Source organism: Sturnira hondurensis, unplaced genomic scaffold (assembly GCF_014824575.4).
Source record: "Sturnira hondurensis isolate 20B ecotype Veracruz unplaced genomic scaffold, ASM1482457v3 Scaffold0004338, whole genome shotgun sequence".
NCBI classification, from domain to species: Eukaryota; Metazoa; Chordata; class Mammalia; order Chiroptera; family Phyllostomidae; genus Sturnira; species Sturnira hondurensis.
In genome coordinates this window covers 4,367,804-4,393,758 of record NW_028076969.1, presented here as the reverse complement: position 1 = coordinate 4,393,758, position 25,955 = coordinate 4,367,804, and the positions used below count along the sequence as shown (strand labels likewise).

The following is a 25,955-nucleotide window of genomic DNA, read 5'->3' as shown; positions in this document are numbered from 1 at the left end:
AACATTATCCACTCGTTTTAGTGTGAGTGAATACTGGCGTTTCCAAGTAGCTAAACAGAGTAAGCAGGAAATTGAATTCTCATTTTAGCTATCAAAGAAATCAGACTAGACTGAACAATTGGTATTTATGATTCTGAATACTTAAAGCTAAACAATGATACTTATTTTAAAGACTTCATAATTTTATAATTTTTTAGCCTTCTTTGAGCAGGATTTTCCACTTAGCTCACCTGTTCCAACTGTAGTTGAGCACATTATTAAACATGCCGTTGTGAGGCAGGAAGAACACAAAACAAAAATTGCCTTCACATGCTTTTTCACAGGTCCACTTCATCTAGCTCTCTGGTCCCTCTGCCATACTCATCTCACTCTCATGTCTTCTAGAAACCATAAAACTATGTTGGAGATATCTGTTGGCTTCTAAGACTGCCACTTGTCTGTTTTGTTCTATTACTGAGGTGAATCAGTTTCTATGTTATTACTTAACCCCCTCTGCCCTGACATTCTATTATTCATTATCACTTATCTCATGAATACACTGTGTGTTCTCTATTGAATTTTCTACTTATATCTTTATCAGTGCTAGAATAAAGTAGTATTTTTCCTCTCCTAACATTGGTTCCTGTGTGAGTATACTACCTCACTTTTCTGTTTATACTGGCTAGTCCTCCCATTTCTTTGCTGGGAATTAGTCTCACTGGGGCAGGGGCAGGGGTGGGGGGTAATCCATATATGAGAGGAATATTACAAAAAAGAAACAATAAATTTTAATTTATCATTTGTTCTTTAAAAAATCATATAACCTAGGTAACCAGTGCTGTGCTGGATACCATAAAGGATACAAAAGAAGTAGAATATATAGTCCTTGTCCTTGAAAAGCTTACAAGGGATACAACTGACTCAGTTGAAGCAACTCTTGAGTAATATACACTAATATATAACCATATACTTACTTAATTGTATGCCATATGTGTTCAAACGGGTTTCACATGCCATAGGTACTATAAGACAAGTCTCCAGCAAGAGTAATGGGGGGAAATGGAAGCCTCCTAAAAGGTAATAGAAGGACTTAGGAAGGCGGGCTCTTGAAGGAAGATTTGGATTTTGTTAGGTGTACATAAGTTAGAATTGTTGTAGCCTACAAGGTGTGAATGAAAAGGAAATATTTGAATGAAAAGGAAATATTCCTGTAGTCTTAGAAAGATCTTGTAACTATTTCATGAACAATGAGCAATTAAATTGGATAAGTGGACATTTAGTAATTCACAATTCTGTGTAAGCCTGTCATACTATTCTACCAGTTGATGTTAGAGGGAGAAATTACGTTGCGTAGTTAAATGCTGGTATCAAAACATACATAGTATTTCTTACATGTAGTAGAATGTGGGGAAACTCAATATGCCCTTCAGTTAGCACAGAGAAATGTATTGAATGTGTGGCTAAGGAAAGGATATGTGTGTTTCTTTTGAGCACTTAAGTAGACTTAAGGTTTTTTCCTTAGTTAACTTGGTTAATCTGTACAATTAACTATTCAAAAATATCCATGGCAATCTCTCACTTTTAATCCTTTTTTCAGTTTACAAGTTGCAAATAATTTTAAATGATTAATAGATTATTTGAGAGCCAGTACTGGGATTGCTCTTTAGGAGTGTTCCAGGTTATCAGTTTTTAACATTGGGTGCTTGTGATTTTGTGTATAACCAGTGAAACAGTGTCTATATACATTTATCACAATGAAAACTGGGGAGGAGTAGCTGTTTGGAACAGGCACAGCACTTGTCCTGTGTTCTCCTTAGATTAATTATTGCCCATAGGCATTTTTACCTTGCTCTGGTTGGCTGGGTAATGCAGTCGAATTCTTGAGAGCTTATGCTCTGAGAATCAACCATAGGCCTTGGTATATAGTATGCATGACTGTGTATAAATGGTAATTTTAAAGGGCTCAAGATTCAGTCATAACAGGTAGCTCCACGTTGAAATTTGATATTTAAAAGCAAAAGTCTATTGTAGGACATACAAGGGAAAATTGCTTCTATCATTTTTGAGTTACCCAAATGCAAATTTATTTTGAATAATTCTTTATTGAAGGACTCATTTGCATTTATTCAGCATCACAGAGACTTTCTTTTTGAAAAACTTAATTTTTTCTGTTACTTTCTTCTATAGACTAGAATTTGTGATGAGAGGTTGTTTCAATTTAAGAAAATGTGTTGCTGCACAGGTGAGGTAGTAGTTGAATCACTTGAAAGTTCATGTCAGTGTTTTGATTCTTTTCATTTTTTTCTTTTTCTTTTCTTTCTTTCAATTATTTATTTATTTATTTATTTGCTTTGTTCTGTTTTGTTTTATTTATTTACTTCTGTTTTTAGTTTTACAGGAGTGTTTTGGGCTCTTCATGGCCTTGCTAACATACTTGGCTGGCCATATTTAGTCTGCGCACTAATTGTTAGTTGGCCCAGTTGAGTCTTCCTTTGTGATCAGTTTTTTTAGTCTGGTTTTCTATTTGTCCACCTGGTTGTGCTTTAGTTCATGAGAGATTTCTATTCTGATGGGCCGGATTTTAATCCGTGTACTAAATTTTAGTTTGCAGACTAAAAGTAATCCGCGGATTATTTATTTTTGCAAAATATTTAATTCCCCCACTGGAAACTATTCTAAAAGAATGTTAAATTCTCTCAGAATAGCCAAGGGAATTCACAGCTACTGGTGAGTTCTGCCATTGTTTGTTCTCAATGCCTAGACATAATAGACCCTCCTACCTCCCTTGCATATTTGGCTCCGTTGTGCCTAGGTGTTGGTGTACATCACTATGCATGTCACCTATAACTGTGATAGTCCCTTAGTTGTATTGTTTTCATTGTATATATTTTTGTTTAGCTTTTGGTGGGTGAATTGGGCATATTTGCAGATGGAACTGTGTTGGATTTATAGTGCTCAAAGATGCAGGATTTTTTTTTTTCAGTGATTTTTTCCAAAAAGGAAAGAATGTTCTATATTTTCCTAAGTAATGGGTGCAAGGGTATGAGGGGGCAAAGCCCACAATAGAAAATATAAGTTTATACCCGCACTCCTGAGGTGATATGTCTATTTTCTGAAGAATCCTAAGAAAATAAGAATGTCAGCAAATATCTTTTAGCAGGGAAGTCAATCCAGAATGGAGAATAATCCGCGGTGGCCTGATCCTTCTTAGCTCACACAAATTGAAAATATCCGGCTTGAAATCTATAGTAATGTAAATTAAATATATTTATTACTTTCCTCATCACTAATAATTTAGCAGAAAAATGTTTATACTGTATAACTGGAATATGTTAATAGAGAAAAATTAGCATATTGGGAACTCACATCTTTAAAAAGCTGTCATAAATGCCCCCTCCCAGCCATCAATGGACAATGAATCCAGGTCATAGAAGACCAAACACTTTACTTTGGGAACTTTACTTCTAGATTTCATTTTGATTTTAACTTTTTTTGGTTTTGTATTTTTTTAATAAATGCACTGGCATTGGAACATAATAAACTAAAATTAAAATGTTTCTTTACTGTGCCTCACCATTGCGCAATCAAAAATTTTTTGCATACACTGTGGTGAAATAATTTTTAAAACTTGGACTTGCTACTGTGGAGACTGATGTTTAAAGTTTATAACTGTATAAACATTTTCTATGTCCCTCCCCACACCATGGATTTCTTATAACATTGGATATATTTTTCCTTGCTGGACTATTCTCTTTTGGATTGACTTCCCCTGTTTGGATTATTTCACTGCATTATCATCTTTAGGATTCGTCAGGAACAGGACATTTCACCTCAGGAGTGCGGGTATGTACTTAAATTTTTTTTCCCAAAATATCAGGGCAGGTCTATAAAACTAGGGGGAAAACTCTTTGAAAGGCTAGACAGTTACTCTCATTCTTGAAATATAACAGTAAAGAACAATGTAGATAGCTCTGATTTCTAACTTCATTCACTCTCTGGTACAGGTTTTGCTTGTGGTATATTTAGATTGTCAGTCTTCTGAGTGATTTATTGACATCTGGACTGAAGTTTAGGAATTGTGGGGTTGAAAATTGTTTTTGCAAGAATAAATATTGACAAAAGTCCACAGAACCACAGGTTATGAACATTAAGCAATTAAAATGAGTAAATAATGAAGCAGCAGCAGAAACATCTTTATTAAAAGTCGAATTTTAGTAGTTTACTTTTCTTCAGACACAAAGATAATTGAGAAGAACTGTGTTCTAGTTTGGCTTGTAGTTTTTGGAAGTTGCATGCTACCATACCCTGTATTATTGTCAGAAATCTGAACTTTAGGAAACACTGGATTTTGACCTCATATAAGTTTCCACTTAACCTTTATCTGTAAGGTACTAAATTAAAGCTTTTCTCATCAAGAATGTTTTAAAAGGCTTGAAGTAAGAGTGCATACTTTTTTAATAAAGGGAGTTTAAGTCTTGATTTTAATGTAGGTTCTTGGAATGAATTTTTTTTTGTTTTTAACTCTTTGATTCCATGAGTTAGGACTCCCTGGCAAAATAGGCTATTATGTATCATAGTGCTAATATGGATGGTCACTCATAGCCTATAAGATACTAAAAGGATGTGGATGACTTTTTTGAATAATGAGAGATTAGTTTACAATACTGGTTTATTAATAGCTTTATACAGTCTTTTAACATAACATAAAATTTTTTAATTTAAAATAGTCACTTTCTAGCTACTCTACATTCGAATCTTAGCAGGAGATATTTATTTCTACTTTTAATTCTACTTAGGTGCCTCCCATGTTGGCACACAGGCAGTTTTTATTGTACTGGCTGGCAAAATAAATCCATATGCTCTCAAATAAATGCAAACTGTACTCAAGGATAAAATATGTCAGTAGTACTTAATATTTTCAATAAAAATTTCTGTTTTCCTACTATTTTCTTTTACATACGAGTTTGATAACAGACCTGGCTAGGGAACGTGAGAGGAAAAAATGATGAAGAATAGTGATAGATCTAAACATTGCAAATAATATATAAAGTTAGGTTTTCTTGAGTGAGGCAAATCAGATCACTGAATAGAATAAAAGGTGTAAAGCATTTTTTGACCTTACAGAGAGTTAACGAGTTCTCCTACCTTCGGTTTAAGTGAATACCCAGATTTATAGGAGCCATTTTCAGGAAACCTTAACCTCCCAGGTTCCTTCATGCCTTGTCACAGTCTGCATGTCCTTTCCTCGCTGTGGGTCTTTCCCCTCCCTCAGTGCGCCTGTGCTGCTTTTTATATGTCTGTTTGCCTCCACCACTGCCACTGCCACGACCGCACCTTCTGTTTGATTCCATGTTCTTCCTGTCAAGAGATACATCTTTCTTTTTTCTTTTTTTAGTTTCAAAGGCTTCCTGTCCATCTGTTTATGTTTATTTCTGTTTCCCCTTCTGCTTTTATTCTTGAACTGTCCGTAATTTAGAACAAAGTATATTTTCATAGTTTTATATATTGATGAGGGATTTTAAAACATACATGAATAGAAAGCTTTCTGTTCCATTAAGCAGATTAACTTTTTTCATTTTGCTTCACTATAGCCTTTATTCAGTTGACTTTTATGAATTAAGGGCTGTTAATGAAAACTGTATTTCTCTCTTTCTGATTAAAACCTGAGAGCATTCATACAAATTAGTGTAATCTAGCCATGTTCATGATAAGCAGCTACTTGAGAAAACAATTTTGGACATTTTGTCAAATTCTGGGTATTCAAGAATTTCTTCAGATAATGATAGGTTCTGTTTATTGAAAAAATAGACTTACAGTAAATAGCTTTTCTTTTTGAAAAGATGTTGTTCGCCAAATCTGAATAGTGCTGTCCATTATCAACAATTTTTCTGCTAAAAATCACACAAAAGAAGCAAATTTTTATCTAATGCCACCACAGTCAAAACTTCAAGTTTTTATTGATATTCTTCCTGTGTTGGCCCCCAGAATCCATTCTTTCTCTTGGTGCCTGTCCTATTTTGTGTGCATGTTTGATTGTTCTACTTTATGATTAGCATATATAGATTTCTCTCCCATTTCCCCTAGTTTTTTTCTCTGAGCTTTTCTCATCTGTTCTTTAATTACCAGTTAGTTCATCCCAGTGTAGTGAATCATATACAGTTAACTCTTTTATCCTAGAAGATTTCTTTCACAAATGCAACCATGTTTTTGTACAGTGTGGGAATTAACTCAGTACTCAGAGGATAAATTGCTAAAATTCTTTAAAAACATTAATTGTTCTTTTCCTTGTTTTGTACCGTAGGTCTTCCGACCCCGAACTCCACCAGAGGCAATTGCACTGTGTAGCCGTCTGCTTGAATACACACCAACTGCCCGGTTGACACCACTGGAAGCTTGTGCACATTCATTTTTTGATGAATTACGGGACCCAAATGTCAAACTACCAAATGGGCGAGACACACCTGCACTCTTCAACTTCACCACTCAAGGTAATTTCAATAATTGGCATTTTTACTATTTCTGAGAAAGCTGCACATAGGTATGAAGTGACACTGTTTATTAAAGTTTTGTAAGACAAAAATGAATATATTAAGTACTTATGCAGGTAGGTAAGATTCTTTCTAGCTACTTACTAGGCCACTACTTGTGTGGTTTTGAATAAAACAGTGGTAGGTAAAATGTTTCAAGTGGACATAACTTCTCTCATTTTTAGCGGATTATTATAAGTCTTGGCATATGAGAAATTATAAAGATTTCACTAATAAGACTTACAACTAATGTACAGTTTAACCTTTAGGTTTGTATCTGAAACTTGGAACATAAAATTTCTGGCTTCCCAAGAATTTATATCAAATTTTTTAAACCTAGAAATAAATTGGTGGCTGTTATTTATATAAGTTCAACTATCTTAAAACAAGAGAACTGGAGTGCTATGACTCTTAAAATTTAATGGAAGGTATATAGATACAGAAATCCCCATCCCTTCTGGGCTTTCGCACCATTGCTACTGCCGAGAAAACATTAAAAGGAAAACTGAGTCTGCATGTTGCTGCTTTCTAAAATGCTGGGATGGTCATTATTTCTTCACCCCTTTTGTGTTCACTATTCATTTTTTCTCTGATTAAGACCTTAAGTGATTCATGTAATCAACCACACTGCCTCTAATGATGTGATTTTCCTCAAAACTGAATATTAAAAAAGTACAACTTCCCACAGGTAAAATAAGCAAAAAACGGGGGCAGGGGAAAGTGGTGGAGGGAAAATGGAGACAATTGTACCCCCCCCCAGTTTTTTTTCAGTTAAAAACAAAAGCAATAAATAGCTGATTGCTTGACTAATTAGTCAGCTTTGTCGAGCCAAAAATGTGGAAAGGAGACAGAGAGCTTTCTATGACCAAGAAATAAATATATATTCTTTAATTCTAAGGATGAAAATTTTAGCCCATATTTAAATTGAATGTGGACAAATGCAGTACTTAAGCTGTGGATTTGGAAGACCTTAGTTGCTGGTAAAATAGACTTGGATGATTCTATATTCTATAATCTTAAGCTGTCAGTATTACATAACTACTAACAATGCTAATGTAGTTTTAAACCATACATTCATAAAAGAAAAATTATCAGAAATCATTTGGAATGTTGTTTTGGGTCCTGGCTGTGCCATTTTAAGAAAAATATTAATGAAAGGTAGGGTATACAAATAGACATAACTGAATATAAAGCCTGGAAAAATGAAGACTTATGGGTCTCCCAAAAGCTGTCTAAAAATACTTCCAAGACTGCTTTGTAAAAAAGAGGGTAGACATATATTTTTTAACAGTAGAATAATTTGTTTTCAAATATTGATCTCTCTATTAGGGAAAATCTGGATAGTGTCAAATAATGTAGATAAGATTAATTCAATTTGACAGGTTATATTACGAGACTCTTCTTGGCCTCTTAAAGAGCAAAGACTCTGTAATTCCATGTCATATAAATTTTAGAACTATTAAGAAAATAAATTGTAGCCCTAGCTGTGTAGCTCACTTGGTTAGAGCATCATCCCAATAGCCAAGGTTGTGGGTTCGATCCCTGGTCAGGGCACTAACAAGCGTCAACCAATGAATACATAAATAAGTGGAACAATGCATTGATGTATCTGTCTTTTAAAAAGTGAATACATTTTAAAAATATTTTATTTTTAATTTTTATCACTTTTATTTTAATCAAGAATGATATATGTAGTTTGAAGAAAACATTGAAAATACAAGTAGCCCTGGCTGGATAGCTCAGTTGGTTAGAGGATCATCTCAATATGGAAAGGCTGTGGGTTCAATACCAGGTCAGGGAATGTACAAGAATCAACCAATGAATGCATAAATAAATGAAACAACAACTTCTTTTACAGTGTATTATAATTGTTTTATTTCATTGTCAGTTACTGTTGTTAAGTTCTTACTGTGCCTTATTTATAAATTAAACTGTATCATAGGTATATATGTATAGGAAAGATATATGTTGGATTTGGTACTGTCCTGAGTTTCAGGCATCTACTGTGGGTCTTAGAACATATCCCTGTGGATAAAGAGGGACTACTGTAATTACATTTGATTCATCGTTCACTTTCATATAGATGGAGTCATGTAGTATATTACGTTTTGTATCTGGCTTCTTTTAGTTAGTATGGTAAACCTATCATGTGAACATGACTATATGAAGAGTAAGCTCTTGAAAATAATATAGTGTTAAAGTAAAGCTTAAAACAATGCTAACTGCAATTTGATGTTTGTTACTTTGCCAGAAGTAATGAGCCATAAATGGCAATTAGTATTACTTTCAGTAATCAAAAAAAGTATTTCTATGATCAACTGAAGTACAAAGAGTGATGAACAGATAAGACAGAAAACTTTGAGAACCTTCTGACATCCTGGATCCAGAACCTAGGAGTCTGTCAGACATTTCATGTTTTTGGCACTGGGCTTCAGTGTCCTAGGACCCCTTGGTTGACAGTATTATCTGCATCCAGACATTGGAAACTGGACTGTACTTTTGGCACATCCCCTTTCCTCCAGTCATTGGGTTTCAAAGGTTAGACATAGCTGAATCAAGCCTTAGAAAGCAGGTAGAGTCAGGAAGTCCCAAAAGGGATCAGTTTTTCTTTTTATTTACCAATTTCTTATCTATTCTAAGGCTGGAATATATGGGAAATCAGTGGTTTTGTATGGTTAGAGGTGTGTCTCCAATTAACCCCACCAGAAACATTCCCCATCCCAATTTCATTGGTATGAAATTTTACCAAGTGACATTATTTCAGTGAGCATTGTGGGCATAGGACAGGACAATGGTTGGTCAGTAAAAATTATTAACTATTTAAATTAACATGATTTAGTTTGAAGAGTTTACTTCTCTACCACTTAGCTGGGTTATCTGAGAGAAAGGTAGCTTTGTGGACAGATAAGAAAGAAGAGTGGATTATTGGCTAAATGAGAGTAAAAATAGGATATTTGTGGCAACCAGAGAGCAACAAGCAAACTCATGCATGTGTGGATGACTTGGACTTCAGGGATAAGAGTTTCTGGATATGAGGAAAGCAGATGGGGAAATAAGAAAGGCTATCCAGAAAGCAAGTTTTTTAAAAAAGCACAGTAAAAGGAAGAGTGAAAAACACAAAAGGATCAGAGAAACAGATTTTTACTGGAGTGTAGGAATGTGTCACAGAATAGAGTGATGCAAACAGGATTGAGAACAAGTTGGGGATAGGCAACAAAAGCAAGTTCTAGAAGCCCAGTTCATCAAAGGGTTACACTTTTTCATTTGAAAGCAGTAGACTGCTTATTTATGTAACTCATTATATATGATGATTAGCAGGTTCTATGATCTTTGTAGCAATTAATTTTAAAACTATTTTCCTGTTATAAAATAGTGATTCACCTGAATATGGCAGTGCACCTGAAATGATGAAGTTTCTTCTGATACTATTCTCAAATTGCTATAAACCTTGATTTGAGGCTTTTTGGTTTTTTGTGTTTTTTTTTAAATTTATCTTTAGAGAGAAGGAGAGAAATATCAATGTATGGTTGCCTCTTGTGAGTCCCCTGCTGGGAACTGGCCTGCAACCCAGGCATGCGCCCTGACTGGGAATCGAACCTCGATCGTGTGGTTCACAGGCCCGCACTCAATCCACTGAGCTACACCAGCCAGGGCGATTTGAGGCTTTTTGGGTTTTAGACTATTTTATTATAATTTATCATTGCAAGGATAAATTTACATAAGATAGGAACTCTTGATTTATATGTGGGATATGAATCAAATCATAAAGTGAAACTAATAAACTGCTCTAATTTGCAGTACCCCTACATTTTTTATGAAAAACTAAACCGTAAACCTTTCACATTGCTATCCCTGTTTTCTGTTGTGTTCTTTTGCATGAAAATGCCTATAAAACATCTTTTTATAAGACAGTGAACTTGAGGAAATTTGGGTATAAAAAAATGAATTATTCTGTAAATAAATGAGAGGTGAAGCTATACTTATTAAAGGAATTGATGTCAGAATTATTCTTTAATATTTTATAAATAATCTAGAAGAGTAAATTTTCTAGGTAAGCAAGCTGTACTCTTCTAGGTATTGAAATGTTAAACCAATGGAAATTCACTGCAGGAAGAGCTTGAGAAAAGTCATGAGTGCACTAAAAGAGGGCAGGTAAGTTTTAGTTTAGGCGACTAGAGTAATAATAAGTAATGTTGACTGTACTCAAGATTTTAAGATCTAAATTATCAGTTATGTATGAGAATTAATTGTCATTTTCCATGAGATTATTTGGTGTACTCTGCTGCTTTGGTCATGCTACTGAGAAGATTGTGGAATGATAATGAAACAAGAAAAAATTAGTATCTTGACTTAAAGTTCTGTGTATAGTTTGGGCAGGTACACTTCCAGGAAGACCAAAACACTGGTAATATATGATAAATAACCAAGGCAATAAAAATATGCTGTATTTGTTGGGTTGCAACCTCCTCAGGAGTTTCCTAGATGTAATAGAAACCGAGACCAAACTAAAAAGGCAGACACTCCAGATTCATAGGTGGCTGGTTAAATAAACAAGGGAAGCTACAGGCTTGTCCTGGGTGGGAAGACAAGCAGATCTCAGTACCTGCCTGCCTAATCTTAAGAGTTTTTATAGAGGTCCTAACTAGGTTTAGTCATGCACCTAGGGAGCTTTAACTGGGGCCAGTCACATACTCAGTCCAGGTAGTCTCCACCTTATTTCTACCTCAAAGCAGCTTCTGGGAGCAGAAAAGGCAAACAGCTCACATTCCAGAGCACAAGGGAGTAGATGAGGATCCTCCAGTTGCTTGGGTTCAGCTTGAGGGTCCAACTTCTAGTCATGTCTTCCTTCTGATCTTCCCCAACAACTACTGCATATGAAAAGATGTAAGTCAGACCTGAAGTTACTTTCCATTCTGCCTTGGACCTTGGCCAAGATATTATCTCAAAGTGTCCTCATTAAAAAAAAAATAATAATAAGGTAGTGTAGGAGTAAAGAATATTCAGGGATACTTTCTACTCCAAAAATCTGATTATAAAAATGGACTGACTCCAGAAAGAAGAGAAAAATAGGAAATGAAGCTAAAAATATAGACCGTGCTAGGGTGAGATACGTAAAATCATGATATAAAGTGGACACAGAAAAACACAGACTGATTCCCCCTGGATTCATAATATTAGCACTTTTATTTTTAAATGCTCAGAAAGTTATTATTAGTCAGATAAAAAGAACTCATAGTAATGCTTCACTTACTCAACTTCATCAAGAGTGGAATTCTGAATATAACATTTTTAGGCTATAAAGCTAATTCTTTCAAAACACTAGAATTTTTAAAATATTAACATTTTGCTAGGTATAACTTCTAAAATGTATCACCACTGTAAATGTAGAGTACCAAACACACTCAGACATTTTTAGGTGACTGGTGTAAGTTCTAATGCCCCCTCTTGGGCAGTTCTGAGATAATCATGTTATCCTCTCATTGCCAGTATCACCAAGAAGCAGGAGTGAGCCTTGTAATGATTTGTTTACTGTTTGTCTGATCTTCTAATTTGTATTTAATTTTCTTTTTTTAGAGTTTCTTTCTTTTTTTAATTTTTTTATTTATTTATCTTTAGAGGGGAAGGGAAGGAGAGAGGGAGACAAATATCAATGTATGGTTGCCTCTCGTGCGTTCCCTACTGGGAACTGGCCTGCAACCCAGGCATGTGCCCTGACGGGGAACTGAACCACGATCCTTTAGTTAACAGGCCCGTGCTCAGTCCACTGAGCTACACCAGCCAGGGCTAATTTTCTGAATGAGTATAGAAGATATAGTCAACATTTGCAACTTGTTCAGGGATTTCCTAAGCACTTTGAAATTGTTAAGAGAGGAAAGCAGGAATGAGGAGGTTACTTGTTTATCTAAAAAAATCAGTAATGTGTGAAATCAAGATGCATCAACCTAGCGTTTGAATTACTGTTCAAAAAGGTGCACAAATGACATGAGCACACCATTGTTAAATCATTTAAACCTTTTTGAATGGAAAGAAATAACAGCTTAACTATGTAGACAACCACTGGAGATTTTAACATATACATAAGAAGACTGATACACACAAAAAGAGTTTGCCTTTTTTTTAGTGTCTCCTTTCTGGGGATCTTCAGGTTGAGCTCCCTCAGAGCTAACAAAGGAAGACGATTCCCTTCTATGTATTTTATTACCACACTGTAAGAGTAGACCTAGTCATCAAAGGGGTTATTTCTTTCCTCTGGTTAACTGTTGCTCTCAAATTTATCTTCAGCTTTCAAACTACACAATTTTAACAAACATATATATCCTCCCCCGTCCGGGAGGTGGAGGGGGACTAAGAAAGTTTCTTACCTGCTTCTTTTTATCGTTAATTTTGAGACTCTTATATTTGGAAGAAGAGAGATTATAGATTAAGGAAACTTCAGGTTTTGTCAGATATCATTGAGTTTATCTAGTGGGGTTTTTTTGGAAATTTTTATTCTGTAGTGTGCAGTATAAACAGCAGTGCAGCAAAGTGTAGTTAAATAATTTGGCTAACCTTTTAGTTGATTGATATCTATGTGGGTTGTTTTATAAATACATATTTTTTAATTTATTTTGCTTTTCTTTAAATTGTGTGCATGTATTAAAGTGTTTGGTTATGGAGCATATAATGATTGATACACTACCAAAACATTCTCAATATTTCCTAATAAACCACTAAGTGATTTTCTGATGAATAGTTTCATGGCATGTTTAATTGCTTAAAGAAATCTTTCTCATACATTGATTTTTCTACAACCTTCTGGAACTGATGGCCATGTTGTTTTGAATCATGTCTCTGAGGTAACAGTCTGTCTGTTACTCTTCTCAAGAATTCTGCCTCTTCTCCAAAGCTAGCCCTATATCAATTAATATTATGGGCCTTTCCACTAGCACACACATTTAGTAAATAAATACTACGTTACTTTTTATTTTTAATCTCTTCTATACCCCCCCTTCTCTGTATTCAAGAAAACATTCACTCTCCCGGCCTTGAAAGCTTCTTTTGCTCTCTCGTTTTTGTCCTCCAAAATGTCATCCTTTTTTGCATTCTTTCACTGCTATTTGTGCCCATACTCATTGCCTCAGTTTTCTTACTATTCATATCCATAGATAGACAGGGAGTACTAATTATTATAAGCAAAAAATAAACACAAACATACCATACTAGTTGTGACAGCCCTACAGAAGTGCCCATGATCTGTCCCAGTAAAAGACTTGCAGTACAGAGAACGGGACTGTAACAGTACAGGAGGGCGTCCTCATTCACGCAGACAGAAGCTGTGACAGTTAACAAGCTGTCTAAAGTAGAGAAGAGCTAAAAGGTGGAAAGCAGTAAACCTTAAGAATGCCTATAATTAAGGAAGAGAAGAGGACAGCAGATAGAGGTTGGAGGGATATAGAACTATGAGTGATTGTCCAGTTTAGAATTCCTTGACCTTTAGGATGTTTGGTTCAAAAGAGTTCACAGAAGTATCCCCCACTCCCCCCCAAAAGGCCATTTACTGGCAACTCAAGATTAAAAACCTAGTCTTTCTGATTGTATTGTGGGCTTGACTTATATTCTCTCCGTGTGTCTTTGGATGTGGCAGAGCCTCCAAGATATCATAACTTCTCCTTTTTGTGCCTCTGATTTTCTTCACTTTCCCCCTTCTTTCTTTTCTTTAGTTACTACTGTTTCCCTTCCAAAAACCAAATGACTGGTAACTACCTAAGGAAAAAAAGACTGCACTCTCCCCCACCACCACCCAATGCCCGCCCCACCCCCACTCTGTGTGTGTATGTGTGTGTGTGTGTGTGTGTGTGTGTGTGTACACCCTTACCCAGGATAAAACACAAAACCACCATGACTTCTGAACTAGGCACACAGATACACAGAAAGATGGGTGATTGGGTAAAAGAGAGTTAACAAATGGGAGCAAATGGGCAGCATCAACCATGAGTAAAGTGACCACAGACCCTGATACTCAGTTTATATTAAAGATTATCTTAAAAGTGGCTTTGTCAAAAATATCTTATGTTAAAATTTTTGGTTATCCTTCTTTTTTATTTTATTTTTGTAGATATTGGCCCCTTAGTCATAGCGATCTTTTAATTTGAAAGCACTTGTATCCTCAGGTTGAATGCCTTTCATTCCAGCTTATTTGTCTAGTTGTCTTTCTATTTTGCATTTCTGTTGATCAAAGATAGTTAATGTTTTCTCTCTCTGTATCTTGGTACCTAACAAGATACAGGTACCTGTATCAGGTTCACTATTTTTTCAGGTTCACTATTGTTCAATGACTGGATGGATTTTAAAGAAACCTTTCTATTTTAGCAGATTTTTATCTTCTTGGGGGTGGTAAATATGACTTTCTTTTAAGGTTACTGAGAATAACTACCACATCCTGTGTTCATATTTATTCCTAGAATGATAAGTCATCAGCCATGGCTACTGGGATTCTCTTGCTTTTCTAGGTGTAAGATTGTGATTAAAATTGACCTGACTTGAAATAAAAACAGCATAGGATTTTCCTGCTCCTCCGTGAAAACCAAAACAGCTGCTAAAGCTGATGATGAGGAAACAACAACTCTATGAACCTGATCATTAGGGCAGTGGTTTTCCAACTGGTTTCCCAGGGAAGACTGTTACTTGATGAGCTGACCTAAGTCTTAAGGAAAAAAAGATAATTTTTTTACCTATTCATTTTTTATAAATACTGGCATCAGCTTGTTTTTTTCTTGTTGAATTGGGTGTTATTTAGATATTTAGGTACCAAGTTGAGTAAGTCAGTGTTGGTGGGGCTTTGCACCAGAAAATGTTTTAAACTACTGTATGAAAACATTAATTCCCTTGCTAGTGGCTGCAGGGAGTGACAAATGGGAACTGTTTAGAGGTTTACTTTTGGGTTAATGAAACTGTTTTGAAACTAGATAGAGGGTAATTAATGGTTATATAAGATTGTGAATGCACTAAATGCCACTAAATTATATACTGTAAAATCGTTAATTTTATGTAAATTTTATTTTAATTTTAAAAAATTACTGGGCACTGGCTGGATGGCTCACTTAGTTACAGCATCATCCCACATACCGAAAGCTTACAGGTTTGGTCCCCATTGGGGCACGTGTGGAATGCTTCTCTCTGTATACCTAGAGTCTGTATCTATCTTTCTGCCTCTCTCCACATCCTCCCGCCCTTTCTACTCTCTGAAATCAATAAACATATTCTCTGGTAAGGATTTTTAAAAAAACAATTTACTAATTTTTTAAATTCCATGCCATGTCCATGAATTTCCAAGATGTATGCTTGTAGCTCAGAGGATAATGTCCTTCTGTGCTAGTATGGTCTTTAAATTATGACATTTATTAAAGTGAAAATGAACACTCACTGGTTAAATGCTGGGAGAACAGTCACATTATCCAAAGTTAACATCAGGTGCTTATATGTACAAGCTCACCACCACTCCTTGCTGTCTATTTATATCATTAGATCCACCCAATATCATCTTAAGATTATTTTTAAGGCTCATATAAAAAACTAGATTCTTTAAAGAAAACCAGTCTATACACAGGTAACCGTGAGAAACTTCCCACATGCAGGTAAAAAGCTTATTTCAAAATTTTAAAAAGTAGCAATCTGAACTGGTTAAGATGGAGGCATAGGTAAACATGTTTCACCTCCTTATGAAACTACAGAAAGAATTACAACTAGACCTCAAAACAAGTAACACCCAGAACTGTCAGAAATTGAGCTGTATAGAAGTCCGACAACCAAGGATTTAAAGAAGCCACATTCATCCAGATGGGTAGGAGGGGTGGAGGAGCACGGAGGCATGGTGTGGCGCAAAGAGGCAGCAGCAGTGGAACAGGCAGTCCCACATTCTCATGTAGTGGATAAAAATCAGGAGGGGTAGCTTGGGAGTGAGCAATCCCAGCCCTGCGCCAGACCACACAGTCCAGGGTTCCAGCTCCAAGAAAATAAATCTCCGTAACTTTTGGCTGTAAAAACCAGTTGAGGTAGGGGCAGCATAAGAAACTGCTGGATTTTCAGGAGACTCCACTGAAAGGTCCCACACAAACTTCAAATGTGCGCAAACCCACCCACTCTGGGATTCAGCAACAGGGCGACATCTGGAAGGGCACCAGTCATATAGAGCGAGTGCCGGACAAACCTCCAGAAACTGAATCACCTACCCCAACACACAGCCGCTTTTAGCGGTAAAGCAGATTGCCTCACCCTGGCAATTACCTAAGGCTCCGCCCCACAGAATTTACAGGTGCCCTATCCACAATAGGCCAGCTACTAAGACAGGAGCCAAAGCAGCTCTACCTAATACATAGAAACAAACACAGGCTGCCAAGTTGAGGAGACAAGGAAATATGGCCCAAATAAAAGAACAACAAACCTCCAGAAAAAGAATGAAACAAAATGAAAATAGCCAACCTATCACATGGAGAGTTCAAAACATTCGTGATCAGGATTCTCAAAGATAACTCACTGAGTATGGCAACAAACATAAAAAAGATGCAGGAAGAAATTAAGGTTACACTAAGTGAAATAAAAATCTATGAGGAACCAACAGTGCAGGAGGTGAGGCCAGAATTCAAATCAACAATTTGGACCATAAGAAATAAGCATTCAACCAGAACAGCAAGAAGGAAAAAAGAATTCAGAAAAACAAGAATAGTATAAGGTACCTCTGGAACAATCTCCAAACATACCAACATCCAAATTATAGGGATGCCAGAAGGAAAAGAGGAAGAGCAAGAAATTTAAAACTTATTCCAAAAAATAATTTTAAAAAAATGTCCCCAATTTGGTGAAGGAAATAGACATACAAGTTCAGGAAGCACAGAGAATCCCAAACAAGTTGGACCCAAAGAGGAACACACCAAGACACATCATAATTAAAATGTCAAAGGAAAAATAGAGAATCTTAAAAATAGCAACAGAAAAAAAGAGTTACTTACAAAAGAGTCTTCATAAGACTGTCAGCTGATTTCTCAAAGAAACTTTGCAGGCTAGAAGGGACTGCCAGGAAGTATTCAAAGTAATGAAAAGCAGGGACCTACCACCTAGATTACTCTATCCAGAAAAGCTATCATTTGTAATTGAAAGTCAGATAAAATGCTTCCCAGACCACATAAAGCTAAAGGAGTTCATCATCACCAAGCCGCTATTACATGAAATGTTAAAGGGATTTATTTAAGAAAAAGAAGATCAAAACTATACACATTCAAATGGCAACAAATTCACAACTGTCAACAAATGAATCTTAAAAAGTAGTGAACAACCAGAACGGGAACAGAATCATAGATGAGCAGATCGTTTGGAGAGTTATTAACTGGGAACGGGGAAAAAGGAGAATGGAGGGGAAAGCACAGGGAGTAAGAAGCATAAATGGTAGGTACGAAATAGACAGGGGGATGTTAAGAACAGTATGGGAAATGGAGGAGCCAGAGAACTTATATGTATGACCTGTGGACATTAACTAAAGGCATGATTGCTTGAGGCAGTGGGGGTACCAGGCAGAGTTGGGCAAAGGGAGGAAAATTGGGACAATTGTAATAGCATAATTAAGAAAATATATTTTAAAAAGGTAGCAGTATAACAACCTTACTGAGTTAAAAACAAGATAGAATTAAGACATTCTTCTTTTTAGTAAAAGCAGTAAAACTTTACAAAGATGACTGTTAAATCCTGTTTTCACTAGCATTTGGATAGATCTTATCTGCCCTTGTCTTATAAACTGGGTGGATTGTTTGCTTACAGTTAGGAGTGCATGCCCATGCAGACACACAACCTGTAGTCATATTCTTTTTTCTCTGACACCATCACCCACAGTTCTTGCAGTCACATATTGTCAGAGTAGTTTGGGCAAACTTATATTTAAGTTAATGAAGGATGAAGTAAATCTTACTAATGTTTATTCTCAAACTGTTTGCCAATACCTCCTTCCAGATAGCTTCAGTTCTCAGGCATGTTCTAATTTTAGCAGAGAGTGCCTTGATTATGTCAGCAACATTTCTGTGTGCTTTCTCTGTAGCTCATTGATTTAGTTCAGATGGAGGTTTATCACATCTTTTGGGGTTTTTTCCTATTAAATAAGTGTTTTATTGTAGTATCTTACATGAATTGTTACCTGTAAAGTAATTCTACACATAAAGTTTTAAGTGAGCTCTAACGTGTATGTCTTACCTCTTCTTTAGAACTGTCAAGTAATCCACCTCTAGCTACAATCCTTATTCCTCCTCATGCTCGGATTCAAGCAGCTGCTTCAACACCTACAAATGCCACAGCAGCCTCAGGTGAGGACACAAAAGTTTCTTCTGTAAAAATATTTTTTAAAAAATAGACATGATTACCTCCATTTCATTTCTTCTGCTATATGTGAACATTTCATATCTTCGGGTACCAGTAACAGCACAGCCATATGAATGCATAAATGTAAATAAAAGAGTGCTTCATTTTCAAAAAGCACTAAAGAACCCCACAAATACTTTTTATGTAAAGTGTAAATATCTTACTATAATTTAAATTTTTTGTTATTTTAAAAGTCATGCTTTCCATATAATTTGTTGATTAATATAGGTCTGTCTGGAAATAGTCCAGCCATTGTTTTATAACAAGAATGTTTTGTGCAACATCGGTGTAACCTGGCAGCCAAGGAGAGTGGACTGGAATTAGGATGACCTCACTGTTCTAGTCAGTGGAGGCGGTAGATGCCGTTGAGTGAGCATGTGTACTGTGTGGCCATCACATTCAAAATGACTGAGTAAAGCAATGAATCTGCATTAAATTTAGCATTAAGCTTGAACATTCCTTCACAGAAACTATTCAGATGATTCAGAAGGCCACAGCTGTGGGCATGGTAATTGGTGGCTTCATTACAACGTGCCTGCTCACATATCATGTCTTATGCAGAGTTTTTTGGCAAAATACCAAATCACCCAGGTGACTCAGCCCTTCTACAGCCCAGATTTGCCCTGCAACTTCTGGCTTTTCCCGAAACTAAAATCACCTTTGAAAGGGAAGAGATTTCAGGCAGTCAGTGAGATTCAGGAAAATGCAGCAGGGCAGCTGATGGCAGTTGGGAGAACTGTGTGAGGTCCCAAGGTGCCAACTTTGAAGGGGATTGAGGTGTCATTGCTGTGTGTACAATGTTTCTTGTATCTTCTTCAATAAATGTCTCTATTTTTCATATTACATGACTAGGTACCTTGTGGACAGACCTCATATCAAATGAGATGATAGCAGAAAGCAATCTGTACAAAAATAATGTTGCTGAAGATAATTCACTTTGATTCCAATAACCTAAATGTAAATTATGTTAATACACTGAGAGGCAAATTTTTAGGAAGCATAAAATATAGATTGGTTAGTTTAATCATTCAACAGGGCTAAAACTGCAATGCAGCTATCTTTATCTAAGATTAAGATCACAATGTAACTAGATCTTATCTATCAAAAAAAAAAGAAAAAGAAAGCCCTCATGGTCTTCCAGGGTATGGTGCATGTGCTGCTGGTCCTGCCATCAGTCAGTGGTGGGGTCTGATTGAGTACAAATCACTGTTACTACAGATACCTAAAAACGCCCAACCCCGGAGTGAATTGGCGGTCCTCCAAAGAATGCATGGATGCTGTTTAAAATGAAGTTAAAAACATACTAAAGTGCTTCTCATAAGATCAAATTCAAGGAGTTCATCATCACCAAGCCCTTATTATATGAAATGTTAAAGGGACTTATATAAGAAAAAGAAGATGAAAAATATGAACAGTGAAAGGACAGCAAACTTACAGTTATCAACAACCACACCTAACACAAAAGCAAACCAAGAGGACAGCTAGATCAGGAGTGGAACCATAGAAATGGAGATCACATGGAGGGTTAGCAACAGGGGAGTGGGAGGGGGAGAGGGGGGGACAAGGTACAGAAAATAGCATAGACAGTAGGTAGAAAATAGGTAGGGGGGAGGGCAAGAATAGTAGGGGAAATACAAAATCTAAAGAACTTGAGACACGTGGTCATAAACTAAAGGGGGGAATCGTGGGGGAGGGGGTGTGCAGGGTGGAGGAGAATGAAGGGGAGAATAGAACAACAACTGTAATGGTATAATCAATAAAATGTATTTTTTTAAAAACATACTAGGTAGCACAGGCTCAGAATTTGGTGTTCTCTTTATTTTTACAAAAGCAGAATTTGGTGTTGCCTTTGTTCTTAGAAAAAGCAGATGTCAGGAGATGACTTTATTTTTATTAAAGCATCTATTACATTAAACTCAATTGGGTCAGACCCATTTTTGCCTCAGGACATTTATGCTGCAGGAGGTACAGATCTTTCATTATTAGACAGTAAGGTCTAAAGGTCCATCTCCTGTCCAATCTTAGTCTTTTGGAATGTTGCTCACAAGGATTAGAAACATTTCATGCTAGTCCATGGCCTACCTTTGTTCCAGAAGAAGCCTGGAAAGAAGGGTCTCTTCTCTATGTATAGTTCTGTTACCATGTGCTACCTTGAGAAAGTCATTTGAACTTTATCAGTTTTAGTATTGACCTACTAGTCTTCTCATTTTTGGGAAGTGAGTGGCAGTGCTGTCCTAGAGTAATTTTTAAAAACTAAAAACTAAAATGTAGTGAAATGTGCTTTAAAATTTTTTATGTAAAATACAGCGTTTTTAAATATATGTGTGACCTATTTATTTAGAAGGAAGGTGGATTGCTTAGATGAGCTATTAATAAACTTACTAAATCACAAGTTAGATTATGTTAATTGTTCAAAACTTGAAATAAACCGTAACCCTCAACTAACTGCATTTGCTTGTTAAACTAGTTTCTAGAGTCTTGTTAGAATTGCTTTAGACTGTGAGTAAAAATAAGAATTATGATTGGTATGTTTTATGTAATTTTAAATTATTTTCTCAAGTGATACTAAACTAGTTAGAGTAAACTAAAGCTTTTAGGCAATTTGTCTGCCTAGTAGGGTGCTAGTGTAAACTTATTTTTATGGTGCTTTGATTTAGGTTATAGTAGTTACCCAAAAAAAATATTGCTTTACATGTGTGTATATACACAAACATACATACATCTACTATATGTATTCTTATAGCTGTTGAAATCAGATTTCCACATATGTGCATGGAAACTGTCTTTGGACTGTGATCCTGAGAATTAACTTCAAAGCTGAAGTAAACCAGTGCATGGGGAATTTAGTAGAGGAATAGTAGGCTCAGAGCAGAGCTAAAATTAGTTAAGAGAAATGTGTGCCCTGCATATCTTAAGAGCCACCAAGGAGGATTTCAGATGTTGTTCTGAGCTTCCTAATGGCAAAAGTAAGTAAATGTTATCTGATAAAATTTCCCATTGTTTATTACATTAAAAGTACTCTGCTGACTTAGGAAAAGCAAAGTGTTTCTGGCCTGGCTGTTTGAAAAGTATGCTCCCTGAGGCCCTTGGTTTGTGGTATTTTAAGAAATATAGTTAGTGAAGTTCTCATCACCGTTTCAACAATAAATGTAATAGTGAGTTTCATATGGATACTTTCTAAGTGTCCCTCCATGTAAGCCAAACGCATAACACCACAGTGTAGTTAAAGGAAAGTTTTCTTTGGGGCCAAAGCAGTACGAGCCAAGTTTGTCATCAAACATACCTCAGGAAATGCTGATTTAGATGAATGGGTTGATCGTATGATATTAATGGCTGCCTGTATTTAAATAAATGTGTGTGTGTATGTGTGTATTTTTAAATAAGAATTTGGTGGTGTGAATTATATTCTTTAATAAGGCCTTAAATTACACATTCTCTCTGTTGCCTCCCTTCGCTTCATTTCCTTTAGCCATAAAACAGGAATAGTAACTGCACACTGCGTAGTTACAAGAAGTAAGAAACAAAGTATACAGGCACAGTGCTTAGTGTTTTGTTCAAGGTTCAGGTAGTGACTACAGGTGAGTTAATCGATTAAGATCATTAAAGAGCATTACTGTGTATATAGCAAGAACCATTAAAGTTCATACTTTTTAGGTCACTGATCCCACTTTAAGGACCTTATCTTCAGGATACACCTAAGAGAAGGGAAAAGCTTATCCTGTACTTTTTTCTGATTGTTGTCAGAGACAGGAATAGGAATAAATATTATATAATAACAAAAAGGAGAGCCAGTCCAATTTGAATGGCCAACAGTAGGAAATTGTTTTAATATATTGTGAATCTCCATTTTTATGTAACTGTAAAATATTTAAAAACTTATAGATACTTGTAGAAATATTCCTCTGGATTTATGTGGAGAAAATCTTTAAAAACCTTTATGCACCTTGTTGATAATTCCCAAAATGCCAATTTGCATTTGGATAAGGTCTAGCTAGAAATATAAAAAAAATAAAACAGTAATATTAAATTAGTGGGTATGGATTTTTTCTCTCAAAAATGTTTGCATTCTTTTTAAATTGTTGTTAAAATACCTCAGTTTCTGGGAGCATGCCCATCATGGCTCCGGCTAACATGACAAACTCTTGAAAATTACATGTACTACTACTCTCAACCTATAAAATGTAATTTTGTGTGTGTGTGCATTTATGTTCCGATTTCCTCCACAGCCCCAATAGACCCTCTCATTCACTCTGTTTGAGAGACCGTTCATCTAGACCATCTAGAGTAATAAATCTTGAGAAATTGTAGTGTTACTAATCAAATTTGAACTACTTCAGAGACTACCCGATCTGATTCCAGAGCAGTTAAGTGTGAGGTGTGGTAAGGAATTTCAACTAGAGCAGTTTTTCTCTTTATTAGTGCATATCAGTCTTCTGGGTAAAAGGAGAAAGAAGTCTTTCTTTACTCAGTCTTTCTTTCAGTGCCATGGTTCTTTTAGTACAACTAATTTGAAAACTGATTTCTGTTCACTTCTCATATCTACTAGTCATCTATCCCATGCTTATGTATATTCAGTAACTGGAAGCTCATTACCAGAAGAATGAACACATTCCATCTTTGTATCACTCTATTAGAAAGTTTATCCTTTTTTCACCTTGAAATTTGTTCCCCTCTACCTTCTTCCACTTAGTGATTCTGCCTTGGAGTTTCATAGAACCAACCCAATTTGTCTATACACACGTACTTCAAATTTTAATAGTGGCCAACATCCACTCCATACTAAGGACAATTTTAAATCCTAACCTGCTCTAAAGTGTCAGGGTATTAGGTTTTCTACACAACTGTATATTATCTGCACATTTTCATCAACATATCAATTTTTCCCTCTATCCAAGCAACTAATAAAGTCTATCAAACAGAGCAAGGCAGAGCCTACTAGAGATTGTTTTTGTTTTGCTTTTGCCTTTTTCAAAATTACTAATAAAATAATTTAAATGGGACCAGGCAAAGCTTACTAAAGATTGATTATTCTTCTGATGGTCTCTGGGTGATTGGTTACCCCTCTTGTTGTTTTCTTAGCAACAGACCAACCTTACAATATATATAGTAGTGTTGTTGAAAATTTTGTGAAATATTTGGCTGTTGTCAAGAAAACTTTTAGACTTTTTTTTATCAAAAGGTGTAACAAAGATGAAAATAAAACTTTTTTATAAGACTTAGGGAAATTTCTAGTGCCTAAATATTTGTAAACTGTGAACTTCTGTAGTCCATGCTAGAATTTGTTTCTTGCAAATGTAGGTTCTGTGTTTAAAGGCAAATTACATGGATAGATTGCCCTCACCTTGCTTGGGCTGCATTTTGTTTATCAGGATTTTTGTTACACCCTTTCCCCGTTGAAAACCATTCTGACAGAAAAGGGAATCGTGATAGGAGTTGGGCACGGTCTGTCTTCTCTGTCTTTGTATCTGGTCAGGGTGCTTAACTCCTCTTGAACTGGCTTTGAAAACCTTTTGCTGTAACCCTGTATAAACCAATCCTGGCCTGTTCTTACAGGTTCACATTGTTATTTTCTCTTCTTCCTTGGCTGTGTGCCCTTCCTCTTAAAGTTATATATATTTTAGTATGAGCTCAGATGAGAAAACCCTTTAGGCTGATTTCCTTGGTTCTTCTCTTTTTTGCCTTGAGATTATTTGCGATTGCTTGGTTAGAATTTTGTTTTTTATACTTTCCTTTCTTGTCAGTTACTAGCCTGTTTTTGAAGACTCTAGCCATAAAATCATACCTGTTGGTTCTCTGAACTTTGAAATTCATTTTGCTAAAGTCACGGTTCAGTTTTAGCCAGAGCCAGTGATCACTTTCCTTTACAGCTACTTTCCATTACCATTATAGCTACTTTCACCCCAGAATTCGTGTCACCTCACCAACCAGTTCTTTCTAGTTGAACACATTAAACCCAAAATAATTTCTCACATTGTTCCCACTGATTTTGAAAGGTGAAATGTTAAGTCAGTGTATCAAAGTCTCACTTTTCTAAAATGAGTTACCATGCTCTCTTCCACTCCCCTCGTACTGTTTTTCTGTGCCACTTTTACTGTGCAATGGAAGCTGGTTAAACTATACCCCGTTTAGTTGTCGTCTGCAGTGTACGCATGCCTCCAGGTGTCCCTCTTCCCAGCCCTGTCCTTTTTGTTTTCTGTTTATCTTGACCTTAATGTATGTGGAATTTCATAAAAAGTATAAAGCTTTTAAAAAGACAGATTTTTCCTCTATTAATTGCATAATATATAGTTATTTTAGGGGGGAAATCTTCCATATTCTCACTTCCATAGATAATCAAAGGTAACATTTTATATTTTAGTTTATGTATGAATGGGCTTAGAGTATGTATATATGCTCTTTGGGGTGTGGGGGTATGTGGCTGTATGGTATTCAACTGACATTCTAAACCTGTATCATAATGTAACTAATTCCTTATTCTTGAACTTTTGGATTGTGTCCCACTTTTTGGAAGTAGAATTTCTGAGCCAAAAGGTGTGAAGAATTCAATACATGTTGTCAGACTTCCTTCCAGAAAGCTTGTACCAGTTTACACTGCCTACTGGCAATACACATTTTTTCCATTTTTCCATTACCTTAACGTTGGTCAGCTGAAAGTGGGGTTAGAGGTACAGGATACACATGTTTACTGTTAGGTGTTACCAACATGGTAGCCAGAGAACATGGCTGTCTGTTTTAGGGTACAGCACTTTACCTACTTCCCCACATTGGCTTCCATCCACATGTGCTGGTTTGACCAATTCACTGACACCAGTGAGGTGGTACCTATCCCGTGTTAGGGTTTCAAGTTCACTTGGTGAGTTAATATATACACAATGGGGCAAAAGTAGGTTTACAGTTTTGAGTACATCAAACAGAGTATTTTTATTCTCTTATTTACTAATTATTGTATCATTTTCCATACGAACAACTATAAACCTTTTTCCCCTCCCTGTATAGATACCTAAAGTCAAACCAGCTTAGTCATCATTTCACCAGAACAGTGCTAAGTATCATTTCTAGGAAATTGTTTCT

At 36.0% G+C, this 25,955-nt stretch overlaps 1 protein-coding gene across 4 annotated transcripts in view; it reads left to right on the top strand.

Annotated features, from left to right (window-relative positions):
* GSK3B (glycogen synthase kinase 3 beta) overlaps positions 1-25,955 on the top strand; it is a 219,960-nt gene that overhangs the window by 185,444 nt on the left and 8,561 nt on the right. For 2 of the 4 annotated variants that reach the window (XM_037045580.1, XM_037045578.1), the window contains 3 exons: positions 3,784-3,822; positions 6,281-6,467; positions 18,731-18,829. In XM_037045580.1, the coding sequence (XP_036901475.1) occupies positions 3,784-3,822; positions 6,281-6,467; positions 18,731-18,829 (325 nt within the window). The remainder of the gene's footprint in view (positions 1-3,783; positions 3,823-6,280; positions 6,468-18,730; positions 18,830-25,955) is intronic. The other 2 variants (XM_037045581.1, XM_037045579.1) reach the window with 1 other exon arrangement.